This window comes from Watersipora subatra, chromosome 7 (assembly GCF_963576615.1).
Source record: "Watersipora subatra chromosome 7, tzWatSuba1.1, whole genome shotgun sequence".
Taxonomy (NCBI): Eukaryota; Metazoa; Bryozoa; class Gymnolaemata; order Cheilostomatida; family Watersiporidae; genus Watersipora; species Watersipora subatra.
Window position 1 is genome coordinate 31825776 of NC_088714.1, and position 16419 is coordinate 31842194.

A 16419-nucleotide genomic window follows, 5' to 3' on the forward strand; every position below is an offset into this window, starting at 1 on the left:
GATCGAGTAATTCATTAAAGTAACGATGTTAATTAATTTAGTAAATATCGATGTCCATGCGAATTAACAATAGAGTAAAATCCCTAAATTTGACATCACAGACAACGCGTTTTACGAGTGATAACATTTATTACGGCCTATATAAAAATTTCGCGCTGATGATTGGCTAAGGGAGCGACCTCATATTTATCGCTCGTGATTTCTTTTCAGATATATTGCTTGTGACGTCACGAAAGAAGCACCCGCTAGAACGTGAGCTTTTTAAAAGAGGGCCTCATTCAAACGCATATATCTCTGGACAGGGTTGGTCTACAAAGACAAAAATGGCATCAAATTGTAGCTGATGTTTTAGCCTTTTATGGGTCTTAATTTCATTAAATCAAATTTTTTGACGCAACCACATCTTTAAGCATGTTGAGGTGTACGGTAATGGCTTGTTGGTCTGGGCGGTCGAAAGGTTGAATGGTTGCAATTGTGTCTGTTCTGCTTTTAATTACGTAAGCGTTTTTCCATCTCCTGATCAGTTTCGATGTCTTGTTCTTGTAACCTTTCTTGTCGTAGTAGAGAACGTAATCTTCTACTTGTAGAGAACTGGGTGTAGCCTTCTGGTCATAGTAACTCTTCTGTTTGGCTTTCCCTTTCTCCATTAGTTCTCTAGCTTTTTCCCAAACTGCTGTCATCCTCTCGTGTAATTTTGACTTGTATGTGCCGCCATCTGCTTCAATTGGTTCTGGTGATGGTTTTGTCAGGTCATAGGGTAGTCTCATCACTCTGTACATTAGTAGTGAACTTGGTGAAGCTTGTAGAATCGTATGTTTGGATGAGTTGTGTGCGAGTTGGCAGAAAGGTACGTATTGAGGTCAGTACTTATGATCGCTCGGGTTTACGAAGTGTGATAGCATGTTCGCTATTGATTTGTTGTAAATCTCAACCTGTCTGTTTGCCTGTGGTCTGTAAGGGTTGGTAAATCTGTGTTTCACTCCTGGAAGTCTGTTAGTCTCTGCGATCATTTCGCTTGTAAAGTTTTTAGCACGGTGGCTCAGTAGAATTTTTGAAGCTCCATATCTGCAGAATATCTGTTCTACGTACACTTTAGCAACTGTTGTAGCTAGTTGATCTTTAGTTAGTATTATCTCTGTCCATTTTGTGAAGTGATCAGTGAAAACGAGAATGTGCCGCATTCCACATCATCTCTCTGCTAGCGGTCCCTGAAAGTCGACTGATAAAACTTCGAATGGTGCACTAGCCATCTGGGTGCCAAGTGGTACTCGTGTAGGTGCATGCAGGCTTTTTCTCTGTTGACAGGAAATACAGTGTCAGATGTAATCTACTTCTCGCGACATAGCTGGGAACCAGTATTTCTTCTTGAGCTTCAGCAAAGTTTTCATCACTCCTAGGTGCATGGCTCTCAAGCTGTCATGGATAGCGTAGAGTAGAAGTGGCCGCTGCACTGCAGGTATGGCAAGCAGTAAATTCTCATCCTGTTTTCAGTACAAAACTTCTCTTTTTAACACAAAATTTTCGCTGTCTGTGACAATTTTTCTTCTTGTTTTCCTGCATCTTGTGGAAATTTAGATTTTACCCAGCATCTCCACCAAAAATGCTATATGGTTATTTAACGAATTTGCTTCACTTGAATACCACACTAAGATCAATGATTAATAACTACCAGTTTCACTTCAATCTAAACTATGCCGATGTGGTTGATTAGGTTTAGTCAAGCTGCCTTGTTTGTTATGGTTGTCAAGAGTGGAGAGTTCAAATTATAGGACTTGACCCAGATTTTCAGTGCAAATCTAATTATGCCGAATCTCAGGTGTTGATATAGCGATCAAGATATCCTTTATTCTTATGAACCAAAACCTAATACACAAGTAGCAAAATTCTAGGATATAAGATAGATAACAAGTAGTAAAAACTAAGTAAAATAGTCTCTTACGCCAATAGCTGTATAGGCTCTTGAGCTCTGTCTTGTACGTCTACAAGTGTCATTGTCAAAAGAAGATGAGCTACTAAAATTGTTCGCTTTTATAGGCATTCAGGATAGCCTGAGGACAAGTACATATCATGTTCGTATAATATTTTGTGTTATAGGAGTAAGTCCATTGGAGGGGACACTGTCTTTGGGAACGTCATCTGAAAAGCGCCAATTCTGTGGGTTTGGTACCAGGATTGCATAATATTGCTTCCGTTGGCGCAGTACATGCATCAGGGAGAAATACTGGATAAGTGTGAGGGTAAGTTCAGTTATTTTTGGCGGTGCTTGGTGGAGGATTGGAAGATGCCATTGTTTCTACTTCCCTTCGACAATTTCCCCTGGCGGGTATTGATGCACTTTCCATGATTGATCTTTTCACTTTTGGCGTTTCCAACTAGCGAATCCTTTGATGTATCCTAACGGTCCTGCTGCTTGTGGGTATCCCATACTTATTCTGTGGTCTAGTTACATCCCCGCTAGTATCTAGTTTTTGCAGTATCTCCATACAAGTTTCTATGATTGATTTCTTCCAATTCTGAGGTTCATAATTTTCTTTTGACGTTTCCAATTAGCGAATATTTTGATGTCTTTTAGGCTGCTCGCAGGTATTATATGCTTATCTTGCGGTCTGGCTGCCTTCCCTGTTGGTATCTTGTTTTCGCAATATCTCCATAAAACACAACAACACATAACAACATGAAGCATTAGCACCAGGTTTGGCAAAATACCGACATTTTTAAAAATATCATATCACTGATATATACCATAATATTTATTGATATTTTTGATATTTTTGAAGCAAACGGAATTTTTGAATAAAAATTGAAGCTAGGTTGAACTTGTATGGTGTTAACATTGTGATTGATCTATTTTATAGGTTGTATGGGACCAGTCAGCAATGTTTAATACCAAACACTTGATTTATTGTAGGCCTAGTATAATAATATTTATAAATATAAAAATATTCGTCAAACAATGGATTGGAAATTATGATATGAATGCAATGTGCAAACAAAATAGTGCAAATAGTAAATACACAATATGATAGTCTAAACATGTTCTAATGTCTTACTCTTGTCTAGTTTAGGTATTTGTACACAAACACCAGCTTGCCAGCTTTCACCACACGAGACAATTTCTCAACTTGCTGTGAACCAGTCCACATGATGACAACACACACTCAACACTAGAATTCAGAGTCATATCATCATATTCATAGATGTTATACTGAGCCAGAGTCCTTCGAAGCTATTCATTGAAAGATCTTTTACAAAAACCGATGAGATGAGTTACTCTGTCATCTCAGTGAGTCAGTGTAATGTGCTTACAATTCTGTTTCTGGATGTCAGATTGTTCAATTCAAAATCATGGATTATGAAGTTCAAAGGGTTTTTAGCAGGCTGGTCTTCCAATAAGGCAATAAAATATAATAGTTTAACATGAGATAATCAGGTTAAAGAGATAGTACTGGGATGAAAGAATATAATTTAGATCTGAAAAAACTCTTCTCAACTCAAACACTAATTAATTGGTCTAGCCAATGTCACCTCCTTGGTGTGCTGTCTTTGTTTGTCTGTGTTGGGTAAGCCTAATAGGCCCCTATGCAAGTATTTGATGATTATAGGCATTGTTTAGCATTTTTAGACTGTTAGCAATAGTTGTAAGGTGAAAACGGAATGATAAAACGGATATTTTTCAAAACCATCAAAAGTATCGATTTTTTTATCTAAAAATATATCTATCGGCGATATATATCGATGATATATATCAAGCGATATATATCAAACCAACCTTGATTAGCACCCCAGAGAACATCATACAGTACATCACGACATAGAAAAACATGATTATAATTAACGTTACAAACCTGACAAAGTAAATAAGAACAGAGCAAGTATTAATGGCTAGTAAAAATATACTAACGCAACTTGCACTGTATACGTGTTTATAGTCGAAGCTTCGACTACATTTACATCATACGTTACACGAAGTTCTCGAAAATCACGAGAGTTGCGCGTTTCACGGAAGTTAGTAAAATTAGGTACATGTAGTACGGAGTACACGTACGAATAAACTTTTTGGCGAGACAGAGGTTTCCCATTGGTTGTTCTGGTCAAAACTAAAATCGAAACTCTGTTAGTAGAGTTTCGAGTTTAGTTACAGTTCTCGCGATAAAGAGGCAACAATGACGTACCGTTCCATTATATAACGCTGAAATGTTAGTTCGCAGGATACAAAGACGTTGATAGATTGTTTGCTATGGTCACAAACCTCGATGCTGTCTTAGTCTAGTGGGAGTTTATCGCCTCGCCTCATTTTGCCTCTTTTACACTTTTTATCTGTTGCCGTTTTTCTTAAAGAACATGGCACGCAGCTATGAGTGTTTTGTTCAACTAAAAGTTGAAATACTTTAATCATATAAAAACTTGATGCAAAGGCAATAAAAAATTATATTGGCTTTGATTGGTGTATCCTACTTTTAGTATGAGAGACTAGAATTTTAGACAAAACAATGCACAGACATTATATTGATAAAATATTTAAAGGTTGACTTGCAACAAAAATCACATCACAGTTATTTGGTATCAAAAGATTCACCATGTCTCACTCGGTTGTGTTGTAGGTGTCAAATACGTGGAAATGTGATTACCAGCTCTTAAAAGCTCAAAAACGAAAAGCTGCCGTAGATTGTAATCTGTTTATTTATTTGACACATTCATTACAGTTTGGTTATCGTCTTGTCACGTGTGTTCTCACGTGAAATGAAAGGCCAATAAAAAGCTCAATACAAAACTTATTGTAGCACTAGTTTATGACAAACACTTCGGGTTTTACCGAAGACCCCGTATCAAATATAGATGCTCGCTACTTTACCGTTTTCTTTCGGCATTATTCAATCGTCAAGTGGTAATCTGATCATGTGACCCAATACTTCGCAAATAATTTTTGCAGCTCTTTTCGATTATCAGAGGGAACCAACAGGCTTGTCATGATTATCAAACAATGATATATACTCCTTCGAGGTAAGGTTAAAAAGTTTAACGATTTTTTACGGTAAGTTATAAGATCTCAGTGCTAAAAGTGACACCGTTACAATGACGATAAAATAGATGCGTAAAAACAATAGACATGGTTTTATGGAATGCGTGAAGTATATTTGTGAAAATATTTCGACGAATGAGGTTGCATGAAAGTGTAAATAGAAACCATCCTGTAACAACTGCGTCCCATTTGAGCCGTTTTGGAAAGCGAATCCAAACTACGGCGGTCTCGTGTGGCTGCAATTAATTGTTCGTTTTTGAGCTTTTAAGAGCTTGTAATCACATTTCCATATATTTTGCACCTACAACACAACAGAGTAAGACATGGTGAATCTTATGATACCAAATAACTGTAATGTGAATTTTGTTGCAAGTCAACCTTTAATGATTTTTGCAAGGTGTACACGAACTTTAAGTGTGTCCTCAAATTTTATTTAGGTCCATGAAAAGCCAAAGTGGTTAAACCATAAAATTGACGACTAATTTACAAGAAAACAGAAAATTTTGCGTTCAGAGATGAAACATAGTGACAGTACTTACAACAAAACCAGTATAGCACTCGTCGTAAAAAAATAAAAGAATAATTAAACAGCTTATTGGCATTGGTCGCTGTTTAAGTCACGTTCTAATGGCACCAACAAGCAGCACTTCTACAAATTTATCAACAGCAAAAGAGTTACTACCAACAACCGTGTTCCTTATTTGAACTACGAGAAAAAAGCAACTTGTCCCATAGAAAAATTAGTTCTACATTTTTTTTCAAGTCAGTTTTTTACGGTTGATGATGGAATGGGTTTTTCTCACAGGTGTCCTTTAGCGGGATATTGCTGAGGCCGGGCCGTAGTCTACACACACAAAAAACAACAAAGGTCCACGTCGTTATGATCAAAAACAAAAGTATCCACCCAAATATCTCACCAATCCGATGAGCAGCACACACAAAAACTAAACCAATCGACAGAGCCACCCATCATGTCAAAATATTCCAAGTTTCAAGTCATGTCTTGCACAACTCACCTTATGGTTTCTCAAAACTTTTACCAAAGTCCCTATTAATTTGAGACTGTCCAATCGCTGTTTTAGAAATGGTCGCCGCTAGCCTAACCGAACGTCCTGATTCAACATCTCACTATCAGGGCATTGCTAAAAAAGGGGACCAAAAAGTTCGAGAGCACTCAGCAATGCCCCGATAGTTACTGAGAAGTTGAATTAGGACGTCAGGCCAGGCTAGCGGCGACCATTTCTAAAACAGCAATCGGACAGTCTCATGTTAATAGGGACTTTAGTACAAGTTTTGAGAAACCATAAGGTGAGTTGTGCAAGACATGACTTGAAACTTGGAATATTTTGACATGATGGGTGGCTCTGTCGATTGGTTTAGTTTTTGTGTGTGCTGCTCATCGGATTGGTGAGATATTTGGGTGGATACTTATGTTTTTGCTCATAACTACGTAGACCTTTGTTGTTTTTTGTGTGTGTAGACTACGGCCCGGCTTCGGCAATATCCCGCTAAAGGACACCTGTGGTTTTTCTATTGTTTCTGAGCCCCTGTCACAACAAGAAAGTCAAACGAGCTTAGAAACAACGGAGGCAGTCTTGGAAAAAGTTTTGCAAAACATTTATGCATGTAAATTTTTTTTCGGGTTGAACAACCGAAATAATTATTAAAACCTTTTTCTGCTGTTTTATTAAAGTCAATTTTTCACATTTGACCTATTTTTTACAAGCGACCAAACCTCCACTGGTTTAGAAGCAAGCTAATGCAAAAGTTGCTTATAAAAAGGGGACCTATACAATTCTAGAAACTATAGACCAATATCCCTAACTTGTATTTTGTGTAAAATTCTTGAGCAGATAATATGTAGTAAACAGCATAGTTTTCTCAAAAGCAACAAGATTTTAGTAGAAAATCACTATCGCTTTAGAAAAAACAGATCTCGCGAAACTAAGCTAGTATGTCTCTACAATCATCTAGCCACAAATCCCATCAAACCACAACCCACAAACCCGATCACTGATGTATTTATTCAAGTTTTTTCAAGGCTGTTCACTCCGTCAATCACCGCAAGCTGATTATTAAACTATGTGGATATGACGTTAGTGATCAGTTGATTTTATGGATAATAGCATTTTCGGCAGGCAAGTGTATTCATGTGTATTCATAATTGAGTGTATGTGTCATATTATAATTGCGTTTTTTGTTTTATTGTTGTTGTCTTAACTTTGTCTAAAATCATTAGGTTGTTATCATTTGTGCTTGAGATTAGCTGTGAGTAAATGTGTCGTGTAAGTCTTCGGGGTTTCAGTGCATTGTAACTGCTCATTTGGTTAGTTAAGCACTGTAAAACCTGTATTTGAACACTATCTTTATTTGAAGGCCACCTCTATTTGAACGCTACTATAAGAGAAGAATTGAAAAATAGAGCACCACCCTTTTATTTGAAGGCCAACTATATTTGAACGACACTTTGACATTCATCACGCTAATTAATAATCAAAGGTACCTAACTAGGCATATTGTACTAAAGGGACATATTGTACTTTCGATAGACTTTGAGTTTAGTGGGCCAGTATTAAATGACCACGCATCAAAGACTCAAATAAACGCACCTGGATCATGGCGCCTGGAGATTGAGCCTTCTACACTGAGGTCTTGATATGCAATTAAAACCTGCTTACCGTGTAAGTTGCATGTTAAACTTCTTCAGAGCACTACGAGAACATACTTATAAAATTTGACAGACATGTCGAGCAGGCACAAATCCGAAGATGCTAGTCGTCAAGTTGTTCACGGGATGTGGGATCACCAAAGCTCTAGATTGCTCCGAGGATAACAAGATTCATCATTTCAGGTCAAACGATCCAACTGGGATGTCACCTGGACTGGAATATCTCCAGCAAGCGAGGGCTAATGCTGGCATTACCAATAAAAATAACATTCAGCTATTTGATGCTGATGATCAAGTTCTAGAGAATGACGAGAACTGTGCAATAGGGATGTATCATTTGATTTTCAACATTAAACACTATCGCTTACCGGTGATCACCTTATTATTTTGTATTATATGTGTTGTATCAGATTTCTTGTTGTATAATTTTATGTTGTTTGTTATTTCATCTTTCATTGTTCGTTAAATTATTTTGTGTTAGATTCTTATGTTGAATGTTATGTTATTGTTCGGTTATCAATATTATGTTCATATTGTTTAAATTATATTATAACTTTAAGTTGCATGTTATCATTCGTTATTCATTAAATGAATTTAACTTCCCAAAATCCTGAGCAGCTAGTTGAAAAATTGAACACCACTTTTTTATTGAATACCACCTCTAATTAAATGCCATCATGCCATAGAACGCCATAGCGTTCAAATAAAGGTTTTACGGTACTTTGAGTAACTATTATATAATACCTTCCCCCTGAGTTCTCTTTGTGTGATTGCATAGCCTACTTTTCCGTTCTCTTATATAGTTGTACTGTATTCGTTCAGTGGGTGATTCTAATACAGGTACTTAGTCATTGACTGGAAATCGTATTCACAACAGGGGGCAACCAGTCACTTTATTGTTTTTATTATACATTAATGATTCGTCCAAAATACTTACATGTATTTATAAAGGTGGATTGCTTGCGGATGATGCTGTGCTTTACAATGTTATGTAGCAGTAGTATGTTCTGTAATTAAACACATGAGAATAGTGAGGCAAAAAATGGCAACTGTCTTTTAATATAAACAAATGTTCAGCACTTACTGTAGGATAAAATAACTCGACAAGTCAAGAAAATTATGTCAAAAATTGTCACGGCCATCAGTATTTAGAAGTGGATTTTTTGCACAATCTCCCTTTTACTTAACATGTTGACATTAGTGCAAGCAAAGTCTTAGAACTCTGACAATGCTATGAAGGCGATTAAAAATAACAGATACTAAATTTAAGCTTGTTGGTTACAGGACTTAGTAAGATCTGGCTTAGTAAGATCTGGGTGTCAGGCGTGATATCCTATTTGTAAAAAAGAACCAAAGTGCAACTTCTTTTGTGCAAAAAAGGAAAGAAAAAAAGTTTGGATTTTTCTAATAATATAGCAGTTCTCTCCCCTTTTGTCTTTTCAGGAAATCTCCGAGGGAAACCGACAATTAGAACAAAAATTAGTTTCTCTTCGATCACTTATTTTTTCAAATGCGCAAGCATGCAATCATTATACACATAAATTTACTTTCATAAAGCAATTAAGTACATATATTTAAAACCCACTGATAATGGAAAAGAGAAAGTCAGCGCGGGCAGTGTTTATCAAAGAGGGTTTTCATGAAAAAAAGATCAGACGTTTTTATTACCACTAATTCTATATATATATAGTTTATTTAGTAATACTTGAATTATAATGGGTCTGAAATGAAAGAGATAGGTTTTTATAATTTTTGAGCCATTTGCCCTGAAATGTTCTATTAATAGTTTAGTCTATTCTAATTCTATCTAATAATTGAATGTTGCTTAACTTATGTAACATCTTAGCAATTGTTTTTTCGTTCTTGCTTGTGTTACATCCCTCATTGCTGCGTCACTTCCATGCTCATTTTGTTAGTAATTAAACTGCACCTGAAAAACTGGACAGTTTTTATTCAGCTTTAGAAATTCAATATTTACATGCTTAATCATTAAGAGTGTAAACTAATGGCCATATGATTTTATTTACAGAAGTTGTTTGGAAAAATGACAGCTGTTTAAGGTAATAGTAAGAGATCATCTTCAATATTATCAACTAAAATGGAGGTGAAGGAAGTGTGTAAGAGTTTAACTGCTTTATGGGACGCGTCACAGGAAGCTCTGACACAATGTAAAGCCCATCTTTCTCAAGGTGAGGCTTTTGCTTGATTAAAATCCGCTGCAGCTGAGCTGAGTTCACTACTTGTATACTTGCAGTTGTACTATTTATCTTTATAGTTAGCCTCATGTATTACTACTGTAAAGCCTTTATTTGAACGCTATGGTGCTCTATCTTTCAACTCTTCTCTTAGAGTTGTGCTTTATTAGAGGGGATGTTCAAATAAGTACTCAAAATGTATTTTTCAAACACCTCATCAGAATGTTGAGAAGATAGTTTCCACTTTTTCTTGAGTGAATCGAATGTTGCCTATATTTTGCAAACTCACTCGGGCGGAGCAACATTAACCTTTTTGGTTGCAAGAAATTTGCTAACTTACCTCCACCTTGTTATAGATCTTTTAATAACTTTGCACGAGGAAGCTGATACATGTCTCTACCCATATCTATTGCTTGCAATTAACCTCAATGATCTTAGGGTCTGCACGTTGCAATTTGTTGGAGTTTTCAAGTTTTTACTTCACTCTAAATTTGAAGACATATTTTCATTCTACAACTAAATTATATTTACCAAGGTTGCATAAATGCTCATATGTTTGCCACAAATTGCAGCAAAAACTGGCTTTTTATGTGCAATAGAAGAGGATTTACGAGCGTTGATCCATTGTAAGCCAAGTTCAGATTAGCGCAATTATGCTGTCAAATGATATGCTATAAATCTTCAAATTTATAAGTTATATAATAATAATAATCTATCAAATGCCATAAATATATATATTCAAGAACAAGTGACATAAACAAAGCATATTTATAATACATTCAGAAACAAAAACTGACTTTTTTAAAACTAGAAATTCCCCTGTCATACAGCCCACGACCAAAGTGATATTGGAAAAAAGAAAGGGTACTGCTGGTTGAGAAATGCAATATTAGCAGGCAAATGGCACTGCAGTGCAATAGAAGAACTGCAATAGTAGCTGCATTATACTGGGTGTCATTACGTACAACAAACAGCAATAATGAAAGGCAAAGATTATATGTTTATATCTATCCCCTGCAATAGGAGAAATGCAATATTAGAAGTAAAGTGGCAAGCTGCTGTGTAATATACACAGTTTGAAAGTTGGTTATGTTGAATGCAGAATGGTTTTGACAGCGATCTGTAATCAAAGTGAAGAAATAGATCATGATCACAGAAACCATGGTTAAGTCGGGTGTGTGAGATTTAGAATTATCTACACTAGCAGAAGGAAAAAATTCTCAGTTATTTTGCATAAAAAAAATTTGATTCCAGCTTAATTACAGCAAGTTTTATGGTCAATAAACTGAATGCATGTTTACCATTAGTGCAAAAACATAGTTCTGAGAAAACTGGTGTTAAAGTTTGAGAAACGAAAACCAATGCACAATTTTGTTTACATTTCAAAATGTCCTATAGCAACCAATATCAAGAAGTTGTTATATTTATCTAGATTTTTGTATTTACAATGTATATGCAAAAAATTATGCTGAATTTAAAAATCTAAACAGATTTTAGTTGGTTGTCATAGAAATAGCTGTATATCTATAAGAAAATGTAGGCCTATTACTTAATTTTGCAGATATTAAAAACGGCTTGGCAGTACCGCGATATTGGGCACAGCCGTAGTATCATCAACAAAATCTTTAGAAAAATAATAACAGTAACATATTGCCCACCATCGGTCACTATGTACCTCGATCTTGTAAATTCGAATGAGTATTCTTATGATTAAATCTTATAATAATCTTATAAAATCGAATAATTATTCTTATAATTAAATATTGTATATATCTTATAAGAATCGTTAGAAAAATATCATCGTCATTTCCTTTACTTTCACTGCTTTGAACATCAGTTGGAATACCAAAGTACTCATTATAAGTGTCCAAAATGTCAGTTAACTTTAAAATCGGCAAAAAGTAAATGATTACTTTTCATTACTTCTACGTTAATTACAGAAACCTTCGGCAATTGGACAATGCCATAGACTGGTGAAATGTGCACGTTTTTTTCGTAAATTGCGGACGACTTAATGGTTCTACTCTCTGCCACACGGCTTTATCGGCGTTTTGTTGGCCGGTCTTAACTTTGATTAAAAAAGGCTTGTCAGATTTTAACGGCGATTTTAGGCCAAACTAATCTGTCTAGTCATGTATTATCCGATCAGATGGGTAAGTTTTAGGATATTGTCTACACTTATCAAAGACTTGGTAACATATTTAAATAGGTTTATATGTGTTTTGTATCGTTATTATATTTAAATACTACAAACAAAAATGGTTAAATTTGTTGATGAGATTTCAGTACAAGGGTTGGGGTACAGCAATGATGAATAATTTTCAGAACTTGTGTGCGCATATGCATTTATGCGTATGCGCTCCCAAATACTCGCTTCGCTGGTGTTTGGTCGTGGAACAAAATTATTAGCACTGTTTGCTCGGTCAGTTGCATTCTGATTGTTGCATCTGTTTGAAACCATTTCATATTCTTCTAGCTGTTCAATACCTTTCACAGTGTCTTCTGACCTCAACCTTTTTTTTTTACACAGCTGAGCTAGTCGATATTAGCATCCAAACAACTTTTGAGCAGAGCATAACTTTTACGAGCTGCATTTTTGAATACATGCATACCCTTCTCGTACTCGAAGGCAACTGGAGGCTAAAATTGTGAGGCTATTCTGAATACACGCGGCTTCTCTTTATTAGAAATAAAGAGAAACCACGTGTAATCAAAATATGTAGTCGCGCAGATTCGATTGTAAATGCAAAAACTTTTTTACATACATCGGAGTATCAAGACTACATTGAAAAGAAACTACTATTAGTCTGATACAGTTACCAATTATTTCTATAGTGTTGCATTCAAAGTTTTAACAAAAAAACCGTCAAGACTTGGAGTTGGAAAATGGACTTCGATACGAACGAATTAATTGTTATTGACGTGATCGAGTCATTATTGGTATGGTTTTGTGAATACTTTTCTAATGAACACTTTCTATTATGGCTTCCTAGAGATCAAGAATGTCAAATGATGGTGGTCAAATAGAAGTGGTGTTCAATTAAAAGGTAGCACTCTATTTTTCAACTCTTCTCCTATAGTAGCGGTTGAATAGAGGTGGCGTTCAAATAGAGGTGGCGTTCAAATATAGGTGGCATTCAAATAGAGGTGGCGTTCAAATAAAGGTGGCGTTCAAATAAAGGTGGCGTTCAAATACAGGTTTTACAATAGTCATAATTTGTGTTTTCAGGTTCAGCGAAAACTTTCATGGCCTCTCAGTTGAATGGCACAAAGACTGATCTTGGCTCAAATGTTTTATTTCGTATTGCCCACGCTTACGCTGGCGAATACAAAAGGTAAACTTACTATCATCATTACTTCATTCATTCAATTTTCTCTGCTCATCAACAAACAAAATCTGGATGCTATTCTAAAGTAATTTAAGTGCTTTGATGGTACGCCAATGTAGGGTAATCATTGGCGTACATTGTAATTTTTGGTAAGGTTATAAAATTAGATTATTTATTCTGCCTTACAGGATATGTTGTGCATTGCTAAAACATCTCTTGGTGTTTTCCATTAAGGACTTTTCATTGCTATGTTTAAGCGTGTTTAAGAATCAACAATGTTTATAACTTGTCAGTTTTTTACTCTTTCAAATTGAACAAATTTTAACATTGTGCAAAAGAAAATGCTGTTGACTAGTTTTTTGCGTATTTTAGAATATGCCAAATAATGCGAAAACAGGGGTAAAATGCTTATCAGGAATTTGTTTGTTTGAAACAAACTAATTTTTGATAAGCTTGTACTTTGCAGACTTGGAATTACTAAATATGCACAACTCGAGGATTTCTGTCGACAGAACTTTGCAAATGCAGAGATTCAAGATTGTGTGACGGCTTTGGATGAAGTTGAGGTAAGTTGGTATTGGTTTCGATCGCAATTCTTAAGCAACTAAAGGAAACTAACTAAAGGGGGTCGGGTATGCAGAAGATTAGTAAAAGTTATACAATGAAACATGGATAACTTGCCCTCGGATATATCGAACACATGATTAACTCGAATAGATTTGCTTGGTCCGTTCCCACGCAATGATAAATGGCTTTATATAACTTGACCTCGGCACCGTTAACTCGAACAGTTTTTTGCCGAATTCACAAACGTGGTTTCTATTCAATTTATTTCGAAGGAGTTTCCACTAGTCGCGGAGCTGAGACTACTCTGCTTTCTTAACGAAAGCGCTTTTTATACGCATCTAGTGTACATATAATTTCCCCCGTACCGTATAATGGAACCGAAAAAGAAATCGTATAAAAATGATTAATAGGGTCGCTAAGACGTTCGCTTAGTTACGGCCAAGCTATAAATGTTAGAAGGTATTAGCGATAAAAATTTAATAAAGATAGACACAGCATGCAAAATACATATTGTAACAGTGATTATATGCGGATACATAAAGATAAAATGTCACAAATAGGCTCGTGGCTTGGCGTCCGCTACAACAGACATCCGCTTTACGATGGCATCACGCAAGCAAAAAAAAGCGTGGAAACCTTCTGACAAACTTAAAGTACTCGAGGAAATCGAAGCAGGACAAAAGCTATCAGCATTATCAAAAAGAGAAAATCTTTTAAAAAGTACAGTGGCAACATGGATTAAACAAAAAGAAAGAATAAGATCGTTATGTGACCAAAATTCATCAAGGCTAAGAGATCGTTCAACTCGCATGATGATTTGGATGGTGTATTATTGACTTGGTTTAGACAAGTGCGTAGTGAAGGCGTACCTATTGATGGGCCAATTTTCTTAGAAAAAGCTAACAAGTTTTTAAGGACTATAATAACTGTTTAAAATCTATTTCTACAATAAGTCACACTGTTGATCTTTCTCAAAAAAATACCTTGTCACAGACTACACTCGATAAATTTTTAAATGAAACAACTGATCAGATGTAAAGCATGATTTTTTGCATTGGTCATAAATGTTTACTTATGTCCAGTTTTAAAAATTATCAGAAAGAATAGATATTGTTCTATTAGGCTGATATTTGTTTGCAGCTTTAGGTGATGTGACTGACAAAACGTTTTAAGATTAAAATTGGCAAAATTGATCTCGAGTAAAACACTCAGAAGAAAAAATGTCTTCTGAGCGTTTTAACCGTGATTAGGTTTTGCCAATTTTAATCTGAACAAGTTCTGGCAGTCACATCACCTAAAACAACACACAAATCTCAAGTGTATAAAAATACCTATACTTTCTGATAAATACTTTACAACTCTACATCAGATGCCCTTTAACTTACAACAAACAACCTATACTTTAGTTTTATATATACATGTAGTTTGTATATGTATCTACTGATAAATACATTCACTTGTGACTGTGCTCTGATAACTTGAACGCTCTGATAACTCAAACACTTTCGCTCGGTCCCGTGAAGTTTGAGTTATCCATGTTTCACTGTATTTTACCTACAGTAGTACTTGTACATTAGAGACACTTGAATACAGGTGTCCTTGAAATGATGCAATACTTGTAATGATGAAATGATCTCCCTTTTAATCACTGACACAGTGCTAATAGACCCTTGGGCTATTGCACTGTAGGAAGAATGGCAAGATTTTTTCTTAAATATCGACAAGGAGTCATTTGAGCACAGCGATCCTCAAACTCCAGAAGTGCAAGTGGGAGACTTGTTCACCTTTGCCTCACCTCTTATTGATTTTGACACTGGAGAACAGGTGTCTGTGAAGAGTCTAGGAGGAGGCGATAAGAAAGTACTGCTCATCTTTCTTCGCCACCTCATTTGAGCCCCATGACGCGATCACATCGCTGATGTACAACTCCATAAGGTATTTAATTAGGTAGTTTATCTCTTATATCTTACAAAGTATTCTATGATTTTATACTCACAAATTATAGTTTCAGAGTTTCATATCTGTTTAAAAAGTGATTGTTAGTCTTTGACCACTGTATGGCGACTTTTGAAGGATGAGTTGGGGTCAGCAGAGATTGTGGTCGTCTCATTTAGCCCTAGTGAAGGTTTGAAGCTGTGGAAGAAGGATACTTCCTGTAATTTCAGGATTCTCTTGGACCCAGAGAAACGTCTCTATAATTATTTTGGACTTTATCGCTCTTTTGCCAAGGTCAGCTCACTCATCTCCATCCTTCAATGAGATTGCTAACTAGTAATAGTCTGTTATGATTTCACCCAATGTACTCGTCAGATTAGTCCTACGTAGATCGGAAATCTTAACGTATTTAAATCGTTGCCCAATAGAGAACTGTGATCAATTTGGGCTTTCACATTTGCATTTAATGTAATAAAACTTAAATACTTAACTTAATGTATTGCAAATGTATGCAGTTGAAGTATTAAGGTAATTTTATTAGTATCCGGAGAAATGTGGTTTAATTAGAGAGATTCAAGTTAAAACCTTTCTTGGGATGGCAAAAAAGAAGCACATTTGAACTATTTTGTAGAATTCTGTGGTTTAGCTCTTTGAAAGCAGAAATTTGCTCAACATTGAATTAACTTCAATAATGTCAAATAATCA

The 16419-nt window shown here is 35.7% G+C and overlaps 1 protein-coding gene and 1 long non-coding RNA gene across 3 annotated transcripts in view; one reads left to right on the forward strand and one right to left on the reverse strand.

Moving 5' to 3' along the window:
* Positions 1-3942, reverse strand: part of LOC137399423 (uncharacterized) — a 29455-nt gene extending 25513 nt beyond the window's left edge. The window contains exon 1 of the long non-coding RNA XR_010979157.1: positions 3846-3942. This is a non-coding gene — a long non-coding RNA (uncharacterized lncRNA). The remainder of the gene's footprint in view (positions 1-3845) is intronic.
* A 948-nt stretch (positions 3943-4890) lies between these two features.
* On the forward strand, positions 4891-16002 carry LOC137400019 (uncharacterized). 2 transcript variants are annotated; one of them, XM_068086318.1, is made up of 6 exons: positions 4891-5001; positions 9718-9877; positions 13113-13218; positions 13679-13778; positions 15469-15714; positions 15853-16002. In XM_068086318.1, the coding sequence occupies exons 2-5, from the start codon at positions 9787-9789 to the stop codon at positions 15670-15672; spliced, it is 501 nt and encodes a 166-aa protein (XP_067942419.1). In that variant the 5' UTR covers positions 4891-5001; positions 9718-9786; the 3' UTR covers positions 15673-15714; positions 15853-16002. The 2 variants fall into 2 exon arrangements, with proteins under 2 accessions (XP_067942419.1, XP_067942420.1); XM_068086319.1 differs by lacking the exon at positions 4891-5001 and adding an exon at positions 7474-7519.
* Positions 16003-16419: the final 417 nt, after the last annotated feature.

What these genes read in the sequence shown, in the direction of transcription:
- LOC137400019 (XM_068086318.1), top strand. Translation starts at nt 9,787, where the DNA reads ATGGAGGTGAAGGAAGTGTGTAAGAGTTTAACTGCTTTATGGGACGCG. An exon ending in TACGCTGGCGAATACAAAAG is followed by an intron (nt 13,219 to 13,678) that starts GTAAACTTACTA and finishes TGTACTTTGCAG; the next exon opens with ACTTGGAATTACTAAATATG. An exon ending in CGGCTTTGGATGAAGTTGAG is followed by an intron (nt 13,779 to 15,468) that starts GTAAGTTGGTAT and finishes ATTGCACTGTAG; the next exon opens with GAAGAATGGCAAGATTTTTT.